This window comes from Monodelphis domestica, chromosome 1 (genome assembly GCF_027887165.1).
Source record: "Monodelphis domestica isolate mMonDom1 chromosome 1, mMonDom1.pri, whole genome shotgun sequence".
NCBI classification, from domain to species: Eukaryota; Metazoa; Chordata; class Mammalia; order Didelphimorphia; family Didelphidae; genus Monodelphis; species Monodelphis domestica.
The window spans coordinates 609,811,823-609,831,985 of record NC_077227.1 but is presented as its reverse complement, the minus strand read 5'-3'; the positions used below and the strand labels follow the sequence as shown (position 1 = coordinate 609,831,985).

Here is a 20,163-nt window from a genome sequence, read left to right as displayed (position 1 = left end):
TTCAATTCTCTGGGATTGTATTTAGAGAGATTTTTGTAACACAACATCTGTACTTGTAGTTGTTCAAGGGATGTTGTTGAAGATGTCACATGCAGTTACCCATGTGCTTTATGTATTTCAGTTTTGACTACTCAGTGAGAGTGTGTGATTCCTTATTAAAGAAAAGAACCAAGAGCCCCTGAGTTTTCTGTATTCCTCCTTCTCCCCAGCTCCCACATAGAGTACTAAACAAGAACCTTGTTAAATACCTAGTATTACATATCTTCATGGACTATTATGTAATATGGTCTGAAAAAATTTTTCAGCAAGCATAAATTAGTTTCTTGGAGAGAATTTGTAAAACTTAATAACATTTAACTATTTGATTTAGTCTAGACGTTCAGAAGTTTCCCCCTTTTTAAAAAGAATATATTAGAATAAAGATAGTTTTAAATGGATGTCTGTAAATAAGCTCGAGAGTCATAGTTGTGATACTAATTGCTGATAAATGGAGAGCTTAAAATAAAAAGCTGCAAGAAGTATAGAGTAAATACTTAAATTCAAGTGCTTATGATACATAAAATATGGTTGATAACATTGGTTAAAAACCTGTAGTAGGAAAAAAGCATTTAGTGAGAAATGATAGAATTTAGATTTTAAAAATTAATCGTGAATTGTGTAAGTATAAATGCATAGTAAAGATGTAATTTAATATCTAGAGTTTTTCCTTTCTATGTGCTCTATACTAGGAGCCCCCAAATAGTACTTTCAAGGGATAATTCTTGAAGTGAATCAAATTAGAAAAATGTAATGCACTCCTTTTATTTTCTATTGGGGCTTCAAAAAAATATGTCAGCGCGGGTTTCATTCTTGGGATATTGTTTAAAGTACTACTTGTAGCACAAATGAAAAATCAATTTAGCCTCCTCATCTTCAGCATTCTCATAACACAGTAGACTTTACAATACTAGTGAGGGAATCTTACGATTGGAGTAGTAGGTTACATGTCAAGAATTCATTATGCAACATTGTGGATGCTGTAGATCTGTTGGAATTGGACATTTTATACTGCCTCAAGTTCATGGTTCGCCTTTCTGGAAGTACCTGTTACTCAACTAAAAGCACTTAAATAAAATCAAAGTGGGGAATCTTGTCCAATAATAGCAGAAAGTGTATTAGGGATGGTGAAATTTAAATTTTTTTTTCATGAAATCACTAAATTTTGAATTTTAGGTGCATCTTATCTTTTATTAGAATTTTTTTCAAACTATAATTTGAATGAAATTATGTTGAGTTAAATATTAGTATGATATTATTTCATGTAACCTGAATACTAGGCAGTATGGTATTGGGGAGGGGGCGTTTTGTGTGTGCGTGTGTACATGTATGTGTGTACCTCCAGTTTCATGCATTTAGAACTGAAAGGGATGGACCTCAAGGGGAAGCTAGTTCAGAGGTAGCCAGTGGTAGGGTATAGTGAATTGGCCTTGAAATCCTGGCCTTCTGACTGCATTGCCAGTGTTCTTTTCACTGCATTATGTTTTGCACAATTCTAGAAATAAGAAAGAGTCTTTGGGGCAAAAAATGTCTGCTTTTAATTTAAAGACTACATCATTTTTACCTTGCAAAATGGACAATTATGAAGGGGGTTGTTTAGGCTTGAGTTTCTACAAATTTTATTTCTTCAAATAGTACTCTTAGAAAAATTAAGATAGGATATGATAAAAAAATAAATTTGAGGTAATATTAATAAGTTGGTTTGAAAAGAAAATTAACAGTATGGACTTTTGTCATGTACCAACAACTTAAAAATTTGAATAGTAAAATTAGTTTTGATTTTATGTAACTTTAAAAGCATTTAGAAATATAATTTAAAATTTTTGAAATTGTCATATTAACATCAATATCCTCTAAGAAACAGTGGAATTTAATAGGATAGCCCGTTTTCTCCCCTATTATTGCATCATTGCTTCAGAAATTGACTTCTAGAACATTAGTGTCTTCATCTAGATCTATGATGCCATGACTTTAAGGGTAAATACATTCTTTAGTTTTTATAGAATAATAGAATATTTAGTTACTCAGTACAGAATAGCAGGGAACTTGCTAAATAATATAGAATGATTTAAATACAACTATTTAGACATGTTTTATTCTTTTAGCTAATCTAATGAGAGAAAATATTTCTAAAAAAGAGGCAGTCTGATATGTTTTCCCATCATCTCAGAAATGTTTAGGTATTGCATGAATAAATTGATACTATTTCAATCATTTGTTAAAATGGTTAAATGTATTCTTCCATTAACCCTTTTATTTTGAATGTTGGCTCCTTGTTTAGTTGTCAGTTACTTCTATTTAAAAACTGTTGGAGGGATGGTGAAGGGGGGGTGGAGGCAGTTCAGTGGTTTAGTGGATTGAGAGCTAGGCCCAGAGATAGGAGGTCCTAGGTTTAATTCTGGCCTCAGACACTTTCTAGCTGTGTGGCCCTGGATAAATCACCCCCATTCCCTTACCGCCCTTTTGCCTTGGAGCTCATGTGGGATTATTTATGTTTCTTCTACTTTCTTTCATTATTGCAAATAATTAAATATAGACTAAAAAAAAAACCCTGATTAATCTGGTATCTGAATATTAAATTCTCTGTTAATCAAGAGGTTATAAATCTTCACTTTGTATGTAACACAGACACCAAATTTTGGCACTTAAAATATACAGGTCAAATCTCATCATAGTGAAATGGCCTATAAAATAAAATTTCCAAGATCACATCCTGGGAATAATTTTTTAGAAGCAACTTTTTTCTTAAAAAAAAAAATTCTAGAAAATTGAATTTTATCGTAATGGTATTTGATACCTAATGAATGCTAAAGCATTTATAAGCCTATATAGTATACATAAGCAAATATGAAGATTTCCAACATTTAAAAAATGTTTATTCTGTTTCTAAGATCGTATAATAATTGTTTTATGTTTTAGATTATAAAGCTCTATAATTACTCTATAATTCTCAAATGCTAAAGAGAGGACCCCAGCATATATGAGAAAATTTCAGATTTTTAACATTTAAAAAGTATTTATCTTGTTTCCAGGGTAAGAGATAATTGTTTTAGATTATAACTATCTTTAAAGCATTTTGTTACTCTACAATTTTCCAGAGTGTCTAATACAATGCTCTTGACACAGGAGACACTAAACAAATCCTGTTGACTGGTATAAGTTTGGTAATGAAAGTGCCTAAAATTGTTGACCAAAGGGAGAAATAAGCCAAAAATGTAGATATTTGTGGTATTCAGTTGTTCACCTTATTCCAGCCATTTGAGAGTTTAACCATGTGATCCACAAGTTGTACTTGAGTTAGCCTTTTTATTAAAGGATTTGTCTACTCTTTTTCAGTATTAATTTTAAAGATCCACAATTTGCTGAAGATTACATTTTTAAAGCTACAGTGCTACCAGGAGCAAGGTAATGTAATTTTTTTAGCTAACTAGGTTATTTTATAACAGTAATGCACTTGCACATAACTAAAATATTTACTTTTCAAATGTTCAGAAAGCCTGCCACTGTACTCAAACCTGGTGACTGGGAAAAATCCAGCAATGGACGGCAATGGAGACCACAGCTTGGCTTTAACCGAGACCGAAGGCCAGTTCACTTAGATCAGTCTGCCTTTAGGACACTCGGGTAAGTGATAAGTCCTCATTTCCTTATATACTTTTCTTCCCCCAATCTCTTTACCAGAAAGTCATAAACTAATCTTGACAGAGTACAGTCATTCTTAAATGTATACAACAGTTATATCATTTCAAATATAACCTTGAAAACTAATGGAATACAATCTAAATTCTTGGTGGAAGACTATAAATTCCTATGTTCAGTTTTCAGTTTTTTTCATGAAACATTTTAAGATTTGCTTATCTGTTTTGGTTTTTCTTTCATCTTTTAAATTGATAAAACTATGTAGAATCTGTTGCTATATTGTAATTTTTATTATTAGAATAAAAGGGAAACAAATTCTTTCAAAAGATAGCAATATTCTGTAACTTTGTGATTCATTACATCTATCAGTGGGTATATTCATCAATCAGTGTAAGGTACAGGAGATAAATAGCTGAGAAGCCACAGTCTCAGAAGGACTTTTTACGGATTTTATTAGTCTAATAGAGAAAAGAACAGAGGAGAGTGACTAAGAGGTATACAATGCATCAGTCAACAATTAAATCTTAATTATGTGCTTATTATATTCTAGGCCCTCTTCTGGGCCCTGGGATACAAAGACAAAAGATATAAAAGGTTCCTGTCTTCAAGAAACTTATGTAGGATTGGGTATATGTATATACATATACAAGTATATACAAAATAAATATAGACAAGATAATTTGGGAACCTAGAGAAAGCAGTTGGGTAACATCAAGAAAGGTCTCATGTACAAGGTGGCCCTGGAAGTGAGATTTGAAAGAAACTAAAGCTTCCAGCAGGCAGAGGGTAAAGGGAGTGGATATCACATAGCCATGGGAATGTGGTGGGGGTAAAGGATGGTAGTAGCCTTTGCAAAGACAAAAAGCAAGGAGATATAGTGTCATTTAAGGATTAACCAGAAGGCTATTTTGACTGGACCATTTGGGGGAGTGATGTATATCAGAAGGCTGGAAAACTAGGTTGGAAATAGGTTTAATAGGTTCTTAAGAGTTTATATTTGACCCTTAAGGTAGATGGAGAGCTACTGGAGTTTATTGAGTTGGGGGGGAGGTGGATAAAATCAGATCTGTGCATTAGTCTGATCACTCTGGCAACTGCAGAAAATGGATAGGAGTGGAGAAGATAATTGAGGCAGAGAAATTTAATTAGGAAGCTATTTCAATAGATAAGGAGAGAGGTTATGAGGGCTAGTGTTGGTTGTATAAATTGGTGAAAGGGGGATGTATGTGAGAGATACTATAGAAGAATAATCCATAAGAGTTATAATTAAGGTCATAGGATCATAGATTTAGAGCATGAAAGGACCTTAGAAATCATCTTGACCACACTCTATTTTATAAATGAGGGAACTAAGTCCTATAAAGCTTAAGTGACTTGAATAAGGTCACCATATATGTTTAAAATAAATTTTCCTAATTTTAAATGATTTTTTTATACATTATAGTCATGTCATGCCAAGAGGTCCAGGAGGTGGACCTTACAGCAATGCTGCACCACCTGGAAATTACCAGGGAAATTTATACAGGCCAATGATAAGAGGACAAACCCAGATTCCAAAGCTTATGTCAAGTAAGTTATTATTTTCTTTCACTATTTTATTTTAAAATTGAAAGTGAAATTTTCTTTAGCATAATTTTACTGTTGTCTAGTGGTGACAAATTTGTACTTAAAATATTAATATTAGAAGGTAATTTTTAAAGGCCTATTTTACAGATACCATTCTTGGTATTTGTAGTCTTAAGAGTTTTGGCACGTATTATTATATGTATAGTTACTGTTGAGTAAGCTTATATTCAATTTGCTTTTTTTTTTACTTTTAATATTAAAGTTGACTTTTGCATTTTTGAAGGTAGTACAAAGATGATTTTTCTTTTCTTTCTATGAATAAAAAATAGTAATGGCATCTATTGGAAGCCATAGTCCTACTAAATTTTTTTTAACTTCTATTTTTTAACCCCTTGTAGCTTCCTTTTTAGAGTTTTATATTTTTTTCATATGCAGAAATTGTTTGGGCCAGCATATAGAATTAAGAAGTTTATTTGGACTGTTCTTTGGATTTCACATTGTGATATGTTAAAATGTAATTTTAATAAATGTCAAAAGTATTCTCTACAATAGAAATTGTTTTTCCCCATTTTTTACTACCTTACTGTGGTTTTAATCCCATGTGTTTTGTTGTCTAGGCCTGTTAATATTCTTATTTTCACTTTCATGGGTTCCCTGGTTTTTCACTGTTTCTAAAAATCCTTATGCTGGTTCACCAGTACTTCACAAACGCACTCTGAAGAGGTTGCGTGTGTGATAAATTTTAAATATTTTACACTCATTATTGCAACAACAAAAATATGTGACAGGAAAGAAATCCCCTTATAAGGGGGATGGTCCTCTTGGCCCTCTTATCTACGTTTTACAAATTTGAAGCTTGCTATGTGATTCTTAGAATATCCTGTGGTCTGATAGTAAGGGTTCAACCACATATAGAAATTTTTTCCATGTAATAATGTTTTTTTTTAAAAATGGCACAGTGGATCTCAACATGGAAGAATCCTCTAGACTTCAAAAGGTAACAGTATATTTATAAAACTTGTTTAAGAGTATTTTAGGTAGATAAAAATAATGACAAGACTACCATGATAAATGGAGAAAGACTAGTTAGAAAATAAGTTTCATTATGAATTACTACTATATATACCATGTCTATTCCTTTTTCAGGAAATACTTTAAATTTTAATTTGACTTATGGTACATGGCACAGTGGGAAGGAAAGTGTAAAGATTTTTATTTAGGGGCTAGCTCTAGTGACAGTAGTAATTTCTCAATCTCAGAAAATAATAGTTCTGAGTATTTCTGCCTTTTTACCTAATGACATATGGCAAGACAGATAAAATAATCTGTGATTCTTTGATTGGGAGAGGTAGTACTATCGCCTAGTAAGAAACTTCTTTTACTGTAGAGGGGAGCCAGTATAATTTTGGGATTATAAAAGCATTAGATCTCTGGGTCAAAAGGTGTGGTGTTCATTTGGTAAATTTTTAGCTGTTTGCAACTTGGTTTTCAGAATGCCTAGATCCATAGCTCCACCAACAGAGTATATAGTATCTTGCTTTCCCAGAGCCCTTTAACATTCACTATTTCAATCTTTTGAAATTTTTGCCTGTTTTTTAGGTGTGAGGCATTTCTCTTATTTCAATAATAGTGATTTGGCATAATCCTTGATATGGTTGCTAATAGTTTCCTTAATCTGTAAAATGGGATAATAATAGTACCTTCCTCACAGAGATGTATGGATCAAATGAGATAACATATGTAAAGTTCTTTACAAACCTTAAAGCACTACATAAGTACTAGTTCTTTTGGGAACTTGTGAACTATTTTTTCATTTGGAAGAGGAAGAGAGAGATGGTATAGTAGCTGGAAAAGATGTAGAATGCTTGAGGGGAGATTTTTCTTAGAACAATTGAGACATTTAGCCTTTAAAGGCTAATGCAGAAGAAAATATTGAAGATCTCTTAAAAAAAGAGATAAAACTTTTAAAAATGCTGTATCAGAAGAAAAAGAAGAGCCAAAGGTACTTAGGGTGGATGAAAGGGAAGGAGAATGGAACAACCATTTATTTAGCCCCTATTCTGTGCTAAGAGCATTGGGCCAAGCACTTGACAAATATTATCTCATTTGAGACTATAACTGAGAACATAGAAAGCAGAACCACTTGTTTCTTATTTTAGTTCTGTTTTCTTTGCAAAGGAGAATGATCTTTATAGAACAAAAATGACAGATAGTTGCCTCACAAGATAAAAGTATTGTGTGAACATCAGGTTGCCCTTAATGAACTCAAACCATCTGGCCCTAGTGAATTATATCCTTGGGTCCTGTAAGAACTGACAGATATTATTGGTGAAGCCACTCCCAGCAATATATTTGAAGGGTCATGGGTGAAGTGCGCAATATTGTGTCATATATTGGATAAAGGCAGATATCTTGAATGGAAAGAGAACAGAACAAAGACTAGGCCAATGAGCTTGAATTTGAGGCCTAGAAAGGTCTACAGTGACTCATTAAAGAAATGGTTGATGAACGTCTAGAAAAAGAAGTAACAACTATAAAAAGGCAACATAGTTTCATCAAGAATAGAATATATGATGCTAACCTAATTTCTGTTTTTGACAGGACTGTTAAATTAATCAGAGGGGAATGCTGTGGATATTGCTTACTTTAGATTTTAGCAAAGCTTTTGATAAGATATCTACATGATTTGTAAAGTACATGGAGGGATTAGTCAATTATACAGTGAAATTGATTTAGAGCTGTTTGGGTGGCCAAACACAAAAGCTAGTTGTTGATGGTTTATTTACATTTTGGCAAGAGACTTACAATAGAACATCCCTAGGCCTTGTTTTTGGCCTGGTGGACTTTTTGAATTTGCACATTACCCAAAACTTTGAGATAGCCAACACTAAATGACAAGGCTTGAATGTCATAAGATGAAATACAATAGAGATAAACATAAAATATTGCAATTACTTACTAAAAATCAACTTTGTATAATCATATACAGAACATTTGTATAATCAAAACAGAACATAAAAATCAACATGTATAAGATGGGATGAAGCCATGCTTTGGCAGATATTAGAATATTATGTTCAATTCTAGACACAATGTTATACCATTGTGTAAGGCATCTGATTAGATTGAGACTGTCCAGAGGAGGTTAACCAATATGGTGAAAGACCTTGAAGTCATGTCATGGGAAGATCATTTGAAGGAACTCTAGTTATTTATCTAGATATTTAGAATAGAGAACAGAAAACTTTATTCTAGTGAGTGAGAGCCTGCCTATTCGGAAGGCTAGAGCCAGATGTTGACTTTGAAAGTCAAACAGGGATTGGTTTTATCCTAGATACAAGAGGGGGGGCTACTGGAACTTCTCAAACAGAGGAGTAACATGGTCAGATCTGTGATTTCATATAATCACTTTTGTAGTTGTGTAGTTGTTTTGAGTATGGATTGTGTGTGTGTGTGTGACACACACACATACACACACACATGTTTATGGATGTAAGCCTCTTTGACCTTCCATTTGGTGGATACAGTGTTAGCCAGTATCTATTAAATAATGCTTATTATAATTAAATACTATGTATTTCCCTTCAGCTATATTAACTCTTTGAATAATCATAATCTGAGAGTTGGAAGATGCCTCAGAGGTCATCTTGTCCAAACAAATAACTGTATCCAAAAAATAAATCCTGTGCTTTGAGGATCCTCTCTACTAGAGGAGAACCACTACCACATACTTACCTGTCACTTATTCACTTTGGGATACCTTTTATATTTAGGAAGTTTTAGTTTTTCCTCATATCACACAAGATTTACTTTTTTGGAATTTCTTCTCACCAGGTTATGTAAGGGCTGAAAAGTAGCCGATAAGCAGGTATAAAGTTATTCCTTTAGAGGGAAATGGTCCCAGAAGTAGGGGGGGATGTTGAACTCTGATTTAAGGAAGAAATTATAGGAGTTATCATCACATACTCCTGCAAACAGTCCATTGTTTTTGTACTGTATTCAGTGGTAAACAGAAAACATTGTATTTCTAGTGAAAAATCAATACTTTGACACTTCTGGTGACCATATTTCAGCAAAATCAAAGAGAAAATGAAGAGAAAATTTAAATGATGACGGTATCTGGTTCACTACATCGTCATTATAGACTCTTAAACATTCAAATTTAAATCTAGCGACAGGCAGAGAAGGTAAATCATTGAAGTTATAGAACAAGTTCAATACTGACATTCAACTTTCTACAGTGTTTTAAAAAAATAGTACTTTTAAGATAGAATTCCAAATGATGGTATAAATTGAAAAGAATAGTGTTATATAAAATAAGTGTTTCAATACATTTATTGCTGTTAATTTGGTGATAGATTATAAAGGAAGCTAGAGGTATTTAGGGAAACCTAATCTTTTGGGGTTAGTATAGTAATAATTGGCATTTATTTACTGCTTTAAGGGTTGCAAAGTACTTTACATGCATTATCTTAAATGAGATGTAAAATGCTTTCAAACCTTAAAGCACTATATAAATATTAACTATTTTGCTATTATCTCATTTGAGCCTCCCAGCAATCCCATGAGGTAGGTACTATAGGTATTATTATCCCTATTTTACAGATGAGGAAACTGAGACTCAGAGAGGTTGTCCATGGTGATGCAACTAGTAAGTATCAGAAATGGGACATGAACTTGGGTTTCTCCTGACTTCAGGTCCAACACCCTCTCCCCTGTGCCACATTGTGTCTTTTAATGAAAAGCAGCCATGCCATCTCACAAACCATTTCTTTGTTCCCCAGCTAAAGATAAAATACTGGGACACCGTGGACATTTAAGTCTTAATACTTTATTGTATTTTGTATATTTGTATTTTTTGTATATTTGTATTTGTATATTTGTAACACTTAACTATACCCAATTAAATAAAGCCAGACATGCTCAATTTTAAGGAAAGAAAATTCCATTATTTGTGATTTCTTAGTGTTAGATATCTTTACTTAATAATAGTACTTTTTCCCTAACATTCATTTTGAGGTTCCTGTGATGTGAATTTTTTTCCCCAAATAGATATTTCTTAAATTAAGGATAGTGATAGGGACTAGGATTTCACTGGTAAAAAGAAACTCCCTAGTGAGTAAATTCTTTCTGCCAGTGAAGGTTCGCAACTTCTCTATAACTTAAAGCTCAAGATTGATTCCAATATCAGAAACAGAACAATTTACTGTTAAAATCATTTTTTTATCCCTATGTGAGTTATTTTCCATTAATCCTAACTTAATTTTGCTGATTTCAGATTAATTAGTATATGTGACACTTGTTTAAAAAGCACACCAATTCCTAACATTGACATCTAAGTCTATTTTATTCTTAAACATTCCACCATTACCCTACTCTCATTCCCCATACCCCCCCCCTCCCCCCCAGTTTATATTTTACACTGTTGAGTTCTGATTCAGCTATGGGTATGTCTCATTAGTCATGCAGCTTTTTACATTATTTTATAAAAAGCAACTTTCTTTATAAATACACTTTGAAAGTGCTTTACATTGAAAAGATAATTTTTTACCCACTTAGATTTTTCTATTTATATAGTTGTTAGCACTATAGATCATTGTAAGGAAATGTCAAATATATATTGATTTGTCAGTCTTTTAAAAATACCTTTAATATCATAGTTTTGGGGGGTTTGTATATGATAATATAAAATTGTGCTCAAGAAGGGCAGTTCGGTCAATCAAGCTACCACCTCTTTTTCAAGTGTCTGCTCTGGGTGTTCCTTATTTTTGTTCTCTGATTTGACTTTGATATGCCAATTTTCAGCTGATGAATAATTGTCCCTGTGCTGATAACTTGTTGGAGTCAAGTACAGTCTCCAGTATCCATTGTGAATGGCATATTTAGTTTTTGCAATCTCTAGTATCTGATTTGTGACTTTAATTTTAAGTCAGTAAACTTGTCAATTAACTGCATTTGAAAAGTGATTTTTGATTAATGCAATCAGTAAACATGGAATCTTTCCTTTGATTGCTACACTGATTAGGTAAATTGTCACTTGAGAAGCTTTTGAAGAAGCCTTGGTGAATATGGCCTTATAGTGCTAGGAAATGGCTAACTTTTCAAAAACCAAAAGAAAATATTAACTGTCATTTTTCCTCTCCTGTCTGAACCTTTCTGAAGTGCAATTCACTGTCTCACCATGTTTTTTTCTCCCTCTCAAATTGATCTTCTGTCAAAGCCATACAAATGAATGGTAATAAGTTTGTTTTAAATTCTACTTCATTACTCAAAAGACTGAATATTTCTGCTTATGAATACTTAAGACTATATGTTCCTCAGAGCTGCATAAAGAGATTTGATTAAAGGTAGCCTTGGAGTTTTCTTTTATCCTTTTTTTCCCCCTTTTGGATTAGAAAAGGATGTTTAATAACTCTGAGGCAGAATGTTTTTAAGTGTAGCCTTTATGTATTTTCCAGGATTTTTGCAAAAGTTTTTGTGTTTGAAAATGTTTATTTTATTAGGAAATTTATTTATTTGGAAATACACATATTTCCAAAGAAAAGGGTGTATATATATAGTTAGATTGGGAAAGGAGAGGACACAGAAAATAACTGACAACTTTTCCAACTCATCAAAACCGTATCAGTGCAAATTGTGCAGGTAGTTTAGAGCAAGGGCTATTAACTTGAAAATGGAAAAAAGACTTAAAAAATCATATTTCAATATAATTGATCTTCTTTGTAGCCCTATGTACTAGATGGTGAAGGGTTCATGATATCAAAAAGGTTAAGAATTCCGGCTCTTTGGGATAGAGAAGGGTATAATATACTTATTTACTCTTAAACACATTCAATTAGGTGTTTATTTTTAAGATACAGTAATTTAGTAAATATATGGTGTTATTCTGTAGTTTTGTTACATTTGTAGCAGATGGTATTTTTCCTGCCTTATAACATTTTTTGATTTATACTTTAACTTCATAAACTATGTTGTAGAAAGATTTTCTTAACATTTCTATTAGGCCTTTAAAAATTGTCAAGACTCCCAGTTCTATGTCTTATAATCATAGATCTTGAAATAGAAAGGATGCTTTGCTCTCTGAGTTCTCTTTCCACTTGTTTGATCCTTTTATGGATCATCATTCAGGTCATATCCTATAACTGGATTTTCCCAGGACTTTTCCTTTGTCTCTTCTTTCTACTATTTTGCTTGGTGATCTCTTCAGGTGCCATGAATTTGATTATCATTTATCTCTCTATTGATGATTCCAGGATCTGCTTAACTAGTCAGAACTTCTTTCTTGATCTCTCTGAAGACCTTTAGTCTCATATCTCCAGTTGCCTTTTGGACATCTCAAACTATAAATGTCCCATAGATATCTTGCATGTCCAAAACGGAATTCATCTCAGTTTTCCCTTCCTAAATTCCCTGTTAATATTGAAAATACCATCATCTTCCCACAACCTAGGTGTCATAGTCTTCTCTTCTCATCTGCCCCCATATCCAATCAGTTGCCAAGCAAGTCCTTTTGATTTTACTTTCATAACTTCTCTTTCTCGTATTTAAGAAAGGGGGATATATATCTTTCTTTCCTGATGCTTCTACCTTCCTGGTAAATACCCTTCCTCATTTTTTCATGCCAGAACTATAGAAATGGCCTGCTGGTTGGTTTCTGCCTCATCTCTTCTCTTTCCAGTTTAACCTCTATCACATCTATCAAATATAATGTTTTGTTATTCATAGCCAGAGCCATTACTACCTTTAGTCTTCTTAAATATTACTAAACTCTTACCTTTTCTGCAGGCCAGTTTGACGCTGACCTTCTTGCTGTTCCTCCGACACAGCATTTCCTGACTTGATTTTCCTCGACTGTCCCCTTCATCTTCACTTCCTGCCTTCTCTAGCTTCCTTCAGGTCTCATCTAATATTCTGCCTACTACAGAAAGGAACCCTTGCCCATTCCCTCTTTTAATGCCTTGTGCAGTATTGGTGAAGATGTGGCATGTGTGCCCCAGCATACCCGAGGGGGCTGTTCTGTTCCCCCTCTCCACTGTGCCTGCGGACAATGTTCACATGCCCTGCCTCTCCACCCAGCAGCCCAATGTGAGCACTTCTTCCACTGTCTGGGGTAATGGGGGGAAGAGGGCGGCTCAGGGGCAGCTTGCAGATGTCGTTTGGACACAAGATCTCTAAAATGTTTGCCAGTGCTGGTCTAGTGCCATCTGTCTTATAGCCAATTTTTCCTATATATAGCTTACCTCTGGATAGTTGTTTACACATTATCCTTTTCCATTAGACTATTAAATCCTTGAGAGCAAGGCTCCTCTTGCCCTCTTCTTTGTATTCCTAGTAGTTTAGCACAGTGCCTGGCACACAGTAGGTACTTGTTAATAACTTGAACTATCTTGTCCACTTGAATTCCCCCTCCTCATTTTTACAGATGTCAAAATTGAAACTCAAAAGAAGGTTACACAACTTCTACAGGTCTTACAGTTAGTGATTATCAGAGGTGAGATTTGAACATGTCTTCCTGATGTCAAGACTAGTACTCGGTTCTCTAGTCCACCATGTCTCTGTGGAAGCTTTTACAAATACCCAAGAAATAAAAATTTCTTGATCTTTATCATATAGTGTATGAAATTAATCACAGAATCCTTAAATGCAAATGGGCATATTGCTAGCAGCAGATCAGTGACTTCTATAGAAGAAACCAATATATGGGTCAAAATGGAAACAAGTTACATTTCTTTTTGTCATTTATTGATATTTGTATTATGTATATTTGCATTCAAACTAAACAGTTCTTCTAGGAGCAGTGAATTGTCTCTTTGTAAGAATACTTGACAAAATGCCTTCCTCTGCAAATAATCTGTTGGTATTTAATATATTTACTAGGTGACACAATGAAGTCAAGAATACTTATTTTCCTGAGTTCAGATCTGTCCTCAGACACTTACTAGCTATGTATGACCCTGAGCTAGTTACTTACCTGTTTGCTTCAATTTCCTCATCTACAGAATGAGCTGTAAAAGGAAGTGGCAAACCACTATAATATCTTTACTAAGAAAACCCCAAATGGAGTCATGAAGAGTCAGACATGATTAAAAAAAAAAACACTGAACAACAACAATTTACTCTTTACATAGAACAGGGATTCTTAACCTAAGGTCCCTGAACTTGCCATTCTTTAATAGTTTGATAAATGCATTTCAAATATAATTATTTTCCTTTGATCCTATGCATTTTGAAATATGATTCTAAGATGGGGTGCACTGCAGACTTGAGTAGACTGTCAAGAGAGTTCCATGGTACAAAAACCATTAAGAATTCCTCATATAGAAGAAGCAAAGCTAATTGACATTTTCTGTCATGAGGTGAATATATGTTGGAAAGTTCCTTATTAATATCTTGAAAAAAGGGTCTTGCTTCATGAAATGCATAACTAAAATATTTTAATGTGTTCTATATCATTTTAATTTACCAACAGATTTTTAAAGGACTATTCTTCTGGGTTACATACTTTAGAGGACAAAGGCATAATGACCTTCCTTTTCAATCTCAGCTTTTTAAAGAAAAGTTTCTTGGCAATACATTCAATCACTAAAGTCTTTTCACCTCTTCTAGGTGCCTATCATAACTTTAGCTTTATTCTTAATATCAGAGATGCTATTATGAGCAAAATTATTACTTGACAAATTGACCCAAGTGTTTTGTTAGTGGAGACTAGATTTGATCAGACTAGAACATCTTTCAAAGGTCCATTGATAAAATATTAAATATAATATGTGAACTTGAGATAAATATGCCCTTTTAGATTTTCAGGAGGAACATGTCATGCTGGTCAAATGGTGTCTGTTCTTTATAAAAGCTCTAACAGTTTTACTTCATTTAATCACCATTTTCCTACTTATGCTCCCAGTAAAACTGTAGGTTTACAAAGTGTGTTTTTGTGTTTTCTTCCTATTTCCTATATTTATGGTGACTACCTTTCTGGATGTCACTGCTTATTTATGAAATTTGGAAAACATTCTTGGTTGGCAAATTAAAATATCCTAATAGAACATACTGACCATTCTTCATTATTCTCCTCTGGAAAGAACTTGCTTTAATTTGAGAACTTCCATTCTACTTTTGATCACTAAATGAATGCCGTGTTTAATTCAAACTAGAGGTGGGTAATTTCTCCTATTAACTATTTGGGTTTAGATTTGGATTTAGTTGTGAAATAACACAAAAAAGGACAGGAATCCAAAATCTAACCGGTGTCAGTAATAGAAAAATCTGCTTGCACTAAATTTTTTATTCTACCATACTTAATTGGAATAAGGAAGGAGAACAAGTCACTTGTCTTTGTAGTCTAAATCTAACAACATGACATTCAAATTTGGCTTTGCTCAAGCTTAGTCCACAATGTATATTTTGTCCATATTTAGCAAGCTCTCTTCAATCTGGCATGCTTAGCTTGTGTTTTGATTGGAAAGAAGCCCAAGGTAGAAGTAGCAGAACTACTGAAGATCAAAATTAATGTGAGCTTGGAGAATACTTTGAAAGTAAAAGCACCTGCCATATGTCACCCCTCTCCTTTGTCTTGTGTTGTCTGTTTCCATTTCCCATAGTTTTTAGAATATTTTGTCAAAAAAGTATGGGATTTCCCTTGTTTTTCTTTTAAAAAAAGATGAAGATTCTAGTTCACTTTATATTGCATATGTGGTTTGAGAAAAAGAACATAGTTGTAGCTTCTGTTTTCCTTAAAATGTGAGCCTGAATACATTATGTTAAGCCTTGTTGTCAGTTGCATATTGCCAGTTTTAACAGGGTGTTAACTATCAACACAATGCTCTCATTAGACAACTTCTGGAACCAGCTGTTTTAATTAGGTCACACTTAAATGCTATTGAAGATCATCAAAGATGTCACTGAAACTGAAGCTTTTGATTGATACACAATTTGCTGAGTGCTGTGAACTGACCAGGGAGCTATTGATTAGTTGTTTCTTTCATCCTGTTTACTGGTCAATTTGTTTAGAAGAACAGCAGTCATTTAATTGTGTCTTGTTAAAGCAATGTTGTTGCTAGTACATCTTTGTATTAGCATTGGGGTTTGACTACAAGAGAACAATAGAAAAGTGGGTGGTCTTTTCATTTTAATTTCTTCGCATTTTACTGCCATGTGTTTGAGAGAGATTTTATGGTCCTTTAATGTAATGATATCTAGGTAGATCAGCTTTCTTTTCATTTTCACATGCCAAAGGGAGGATTTCAGATTAGTACACTTATTTTTTTTTCATTTATTTTGCATGTTAGCAGAAATAACCAGCCCTCACCCAAACAAGAGACTTAAATAATTTATTTTGCCCATCATGTTGAATGCAAATATTACGCTTTTAGAATTCTTGAAGTACTGATTTATTTATGTTTTATTCAGTGTCTATTATCTCCCACATTTTTTCCCTGTTATTTCAAAATGTACATTTTTATCGATGACTTGTGTTTGTGTTTCTTTTTTAAACCTTTTGTTTTAAATTCTCCGTCCATTTTATAGATATGAGACCACATGATTCCTGGAGAGGCCCTACTCCCCTTTTCCATCAACCAAGATTTGACAGGTAACATTAATTTTAACATTTTATGGCCAATTTTTTTTTTGGTGGAGTAAAAAGGGGGGATTAAAAACTAAGGTTTTTGTGGTTTGAAATGTATTTTCTTCTAAAATATAAGATCTACTCTGTTGGATTTATAATTTAGGAAATTATGGTTCAAATCTTATGAAAAGAAAACATTTCACTTTAGAAATTTCAAAATTTATGTAACTGATTCTTTCTTAATTTCTTGGTTCTTGCCCTTTTATTGGAGCTATTGAGGTACCATGAAATTCACTACAGAGAGCTTAAAACTGCATTAGGTTTTGGACAGGCTAAACAAATTTCTTTTTTGGAGGGTTGTGGAACTTAATGAGGCATAACTAATGGTGTTCTACTTTTATCATTTCTGTGCTGGTAGCACAGCATTAGCACAGACCAACCATTGATTCTTGCTACAAACCTCTTGAAGTCCTAATCAGCTTCTTTGGTACAACTTTTTCAGGGCTGACAAGCCTATTGTAGGGCAGTGTCACTGTAGGTCAGTAGTTATTAGTTGCCACTGAAAACAGTTTCTTTAACTACTTAAGACTGAACTGAATTAAATGCAGAAGGGACTCAGAAGAGGATTATAGAATCTGCAGTCTAATAAGTACCATGGAATAGAAAGAATGTGACATGGTTTAGTAATAAGGGATGTTTTACATGTGTTCCTTCATTGATAATTTGTGTGCCCTTAAGTCAGACTATAAATGACAAGCTATGAATGTTATGAATAATTATATTAATATCTATGGAATATCTTGAAAAGTACAGCTTGAAGATGGATAGTTTATGTTATACATGGCAAAATCAATAAAGGCTAAGAATTGGCCTGCATAGTCTTGATGTTTTCTGACTTTATTTTAGTCTTTATAATTCTAAATTCTTCTATTATTTTATCCCAATGATTAACTTACATTTCACTATTTTTTTTAGGGTTGTAAACTGCTACCCCACTTGATTAACATAATTTTCTTGACCAATTTTAGAAAGGTGAAAGACTGTGAAAAAAAATTTTAATGTCTATGACTGACAATCTTTAAAATGCCAACATTATATAATTCACCGCATGTTTAAAATTGAATATTTGTGCTCTCTTTTGTATGTAGTACTTTTGTTTCTAAGTGCACCAATTACTTCCATGTGTTTCACTGCCATCTCATTTGTTCTCTCAGTATCCCTGTTTATAGAGACACTAAATAATTTACATTTAAGTGTGCTAAATGCCGTACACAACACTAAAATGTTGTATAAAAGTTTATGTTGAGCACATAAAGGTTGATTTAGGCCTGGTGTCTTTCTGTTGAAAACCTTCCACTCAAAAATACTTTTTTTCTCCTCTCTTTTCCTTGTGATTCTATGTCTATTTTTACCTTCTTTACTATTCTTATAGCACTAATTTATTAAGTATCTACTTCATCTCTGACTGTATTACTGTAGTAGCAGTTACAAAGGAAATAAAAAATCTAGTTCCTGCCTTTGAAGAACTATGTTCTATTTATTGGATAAATTATATTTCTTCTCTTCCTCAAATAACTTATCAGAATTTAATTTGTTCTTAGAAGGCTTTCACAGATCTCTAGTTTTGCTATCTTAATTCTCTACCTCTTTTCTCATCTATTCTCATCAATTCTATTTTTTTTCCTTAAAACCAGTAAATAGTAATATGCTTTTTAAAACATTGAACTTAGTTTTTTAACTCTAGAAAAATAATTCCTGAGGATAGTAGAGAACTGTTACTCTCAGAAACCCCAGTTCACCATGAAAACTGATTGCAGAATTAGCAAAAAATGGTGGCATATTTTTCAAGGTGGAAGAAAAGTTGAAATGTGTTATGCTTAGTTGAGTGACCCGGAATTATCATCTTAATTATATAAAAATATTTTAAAGTCTTGGTTGTTGGACAGAGCAAAAGGTGTTGGAAGTGGGGGAGAAAAAGATTTGACATGGGCATCATTGAATACTGTGTTTTACAAGTAATATGTGTTAGGTTGAAGAGCATTTAGCAAAGAAATATGTGCTCATCAAATTGTATTTTCTGTTAATATTTTCTTAATTCATTTCATTATTTTGATATTATATTTTATTCTACATTTTTAAAAATGCAACTTCCTAAAATACAATGTTAATACTAAGTCAAAGATTTTAATTACTTTAAGAATCAGCAAATCTAATGCTGATTCCCATGGCAACTTGAACTCTGCCCCACTCTGTTTACTTGCAAATGGAGGCTTTCATTACTCAATTGCATGCAACTGGGCAAATATTACAGTAGAATTGAGCCTTTTCTATAGATTCCCTTTCACTGTTTTTTCCTACTTCCGTTGGTAAGTTTTATTTCTGATATGACAAAAGGTTCACTTGTGATTAATATACATAAAGAGATCATTAAGTTACTCATGATCTGAAACTCTGAGAATATTAAGTACATTAGTGGAGAAAGCAAAATAAAAACATGAATTCTAAACTACATTTTCTGTTTTGCCTTGCTTTGTTATTTCAGTTTTTTAAAGTAGTTTCAAAAAAGAAGGAACTTAATTTGTCACAAAATGCTTTCTAAAGACCTCTAACTTCACCATATAAATATTAAAACTACACATGAGAAGTATGTACTTTACATTGCTAGCTAGCTTTTGGTGATCAGTAACTTGGACACCTGGAGTGAGGTAGATTTTTTTGTTTGTTGTTATTCTTAAATAGAAGCTTGAATAATAATGATGTTAAAAAATAGTAGCTTAACATTCTTTATAAGTATTAAGACTCCCAGGGTTTACAAATGAATAATTTTAGAATAGACTATTGACAATCCTTTATACAAAATGAGTGACAGTGAAAGAGTGCCACATGTAGCATTCCTTTTCTTATTACTTTAACAATTATGACATCTCAGTATGTAATAATCCTATAAAATCACATTAACCAGAGACAAAATATAAGTTTTTAAACTATAATTATTAGTTAGAATTCAACCTATTATGAATTTTGGGAAACATTTTAATTATTTCTCAGATCAGCAAGTTTTTATGGAACTTGAATGAATGTTGTTATGCTAAAATTAAAAATAAATTTATAGCTGACATTTATCAAAACTGAACTGTCTTAGTAGGTAAGCCTTTTCCAGGAAATAGATTTTGCACATCATTTATCTTGTGTTGTAACCTTGCTCTTTTCATTTATGCAGTGCTGTTGATGTGCTTATTAAATTAGGAACAGATGATAATTCATTGCCTCGTATTTATTTGGAACAGAAAGAACTAGAAAAAGTTTAAACTTAAAATAACAACTTTGTGTTTTGTATCTTGACATGCAGAACTTGTTCT

The 20,163-nt window shown here is 32.9% G+C and overlaps 1 protein-coding gene across 2 annotated transcripts in view; it reads left to right on the top strand.

Moving 5' to 3' along the window:
- Positions 1–20,163, top strand: part of XRN2 (5'-3' exoribonuclease 2) — a 100,573-nt gene that overhangs the window by 76,012 nt on the left and 4,398 nt on the right. Inside the window, exons 25-30 of one of the 2 annotated variants that reach the window (XM_016427520.2) lie at positions 3,373–3,441; positions 3,529–3,660; positions 5,120–5,244; positions 6,201–6,238; positions 9,847–9,892; positions 16,765–16,828. In XM_016427520.2, coding sequence (XP_016283006.1) covers positions 3,373–3,441; positions 3,529–3,660; positions 5,120–5,244; positions 6,201–6,238; positions 9,847–9,892; positions 16,765–16,828 — 474 coding nt within the window. The remainder of the gene's footprint in view (positions 1–3,372; positions 3,442–3,528; positions 3,661–5,119; positions 5,245–6,200; positions 6,239–9,846; positions 9,893–16,764; positions 16,829–20,163) is intronic. The other variant, XM_001373942.4, reaches the window with a different exon arrangement.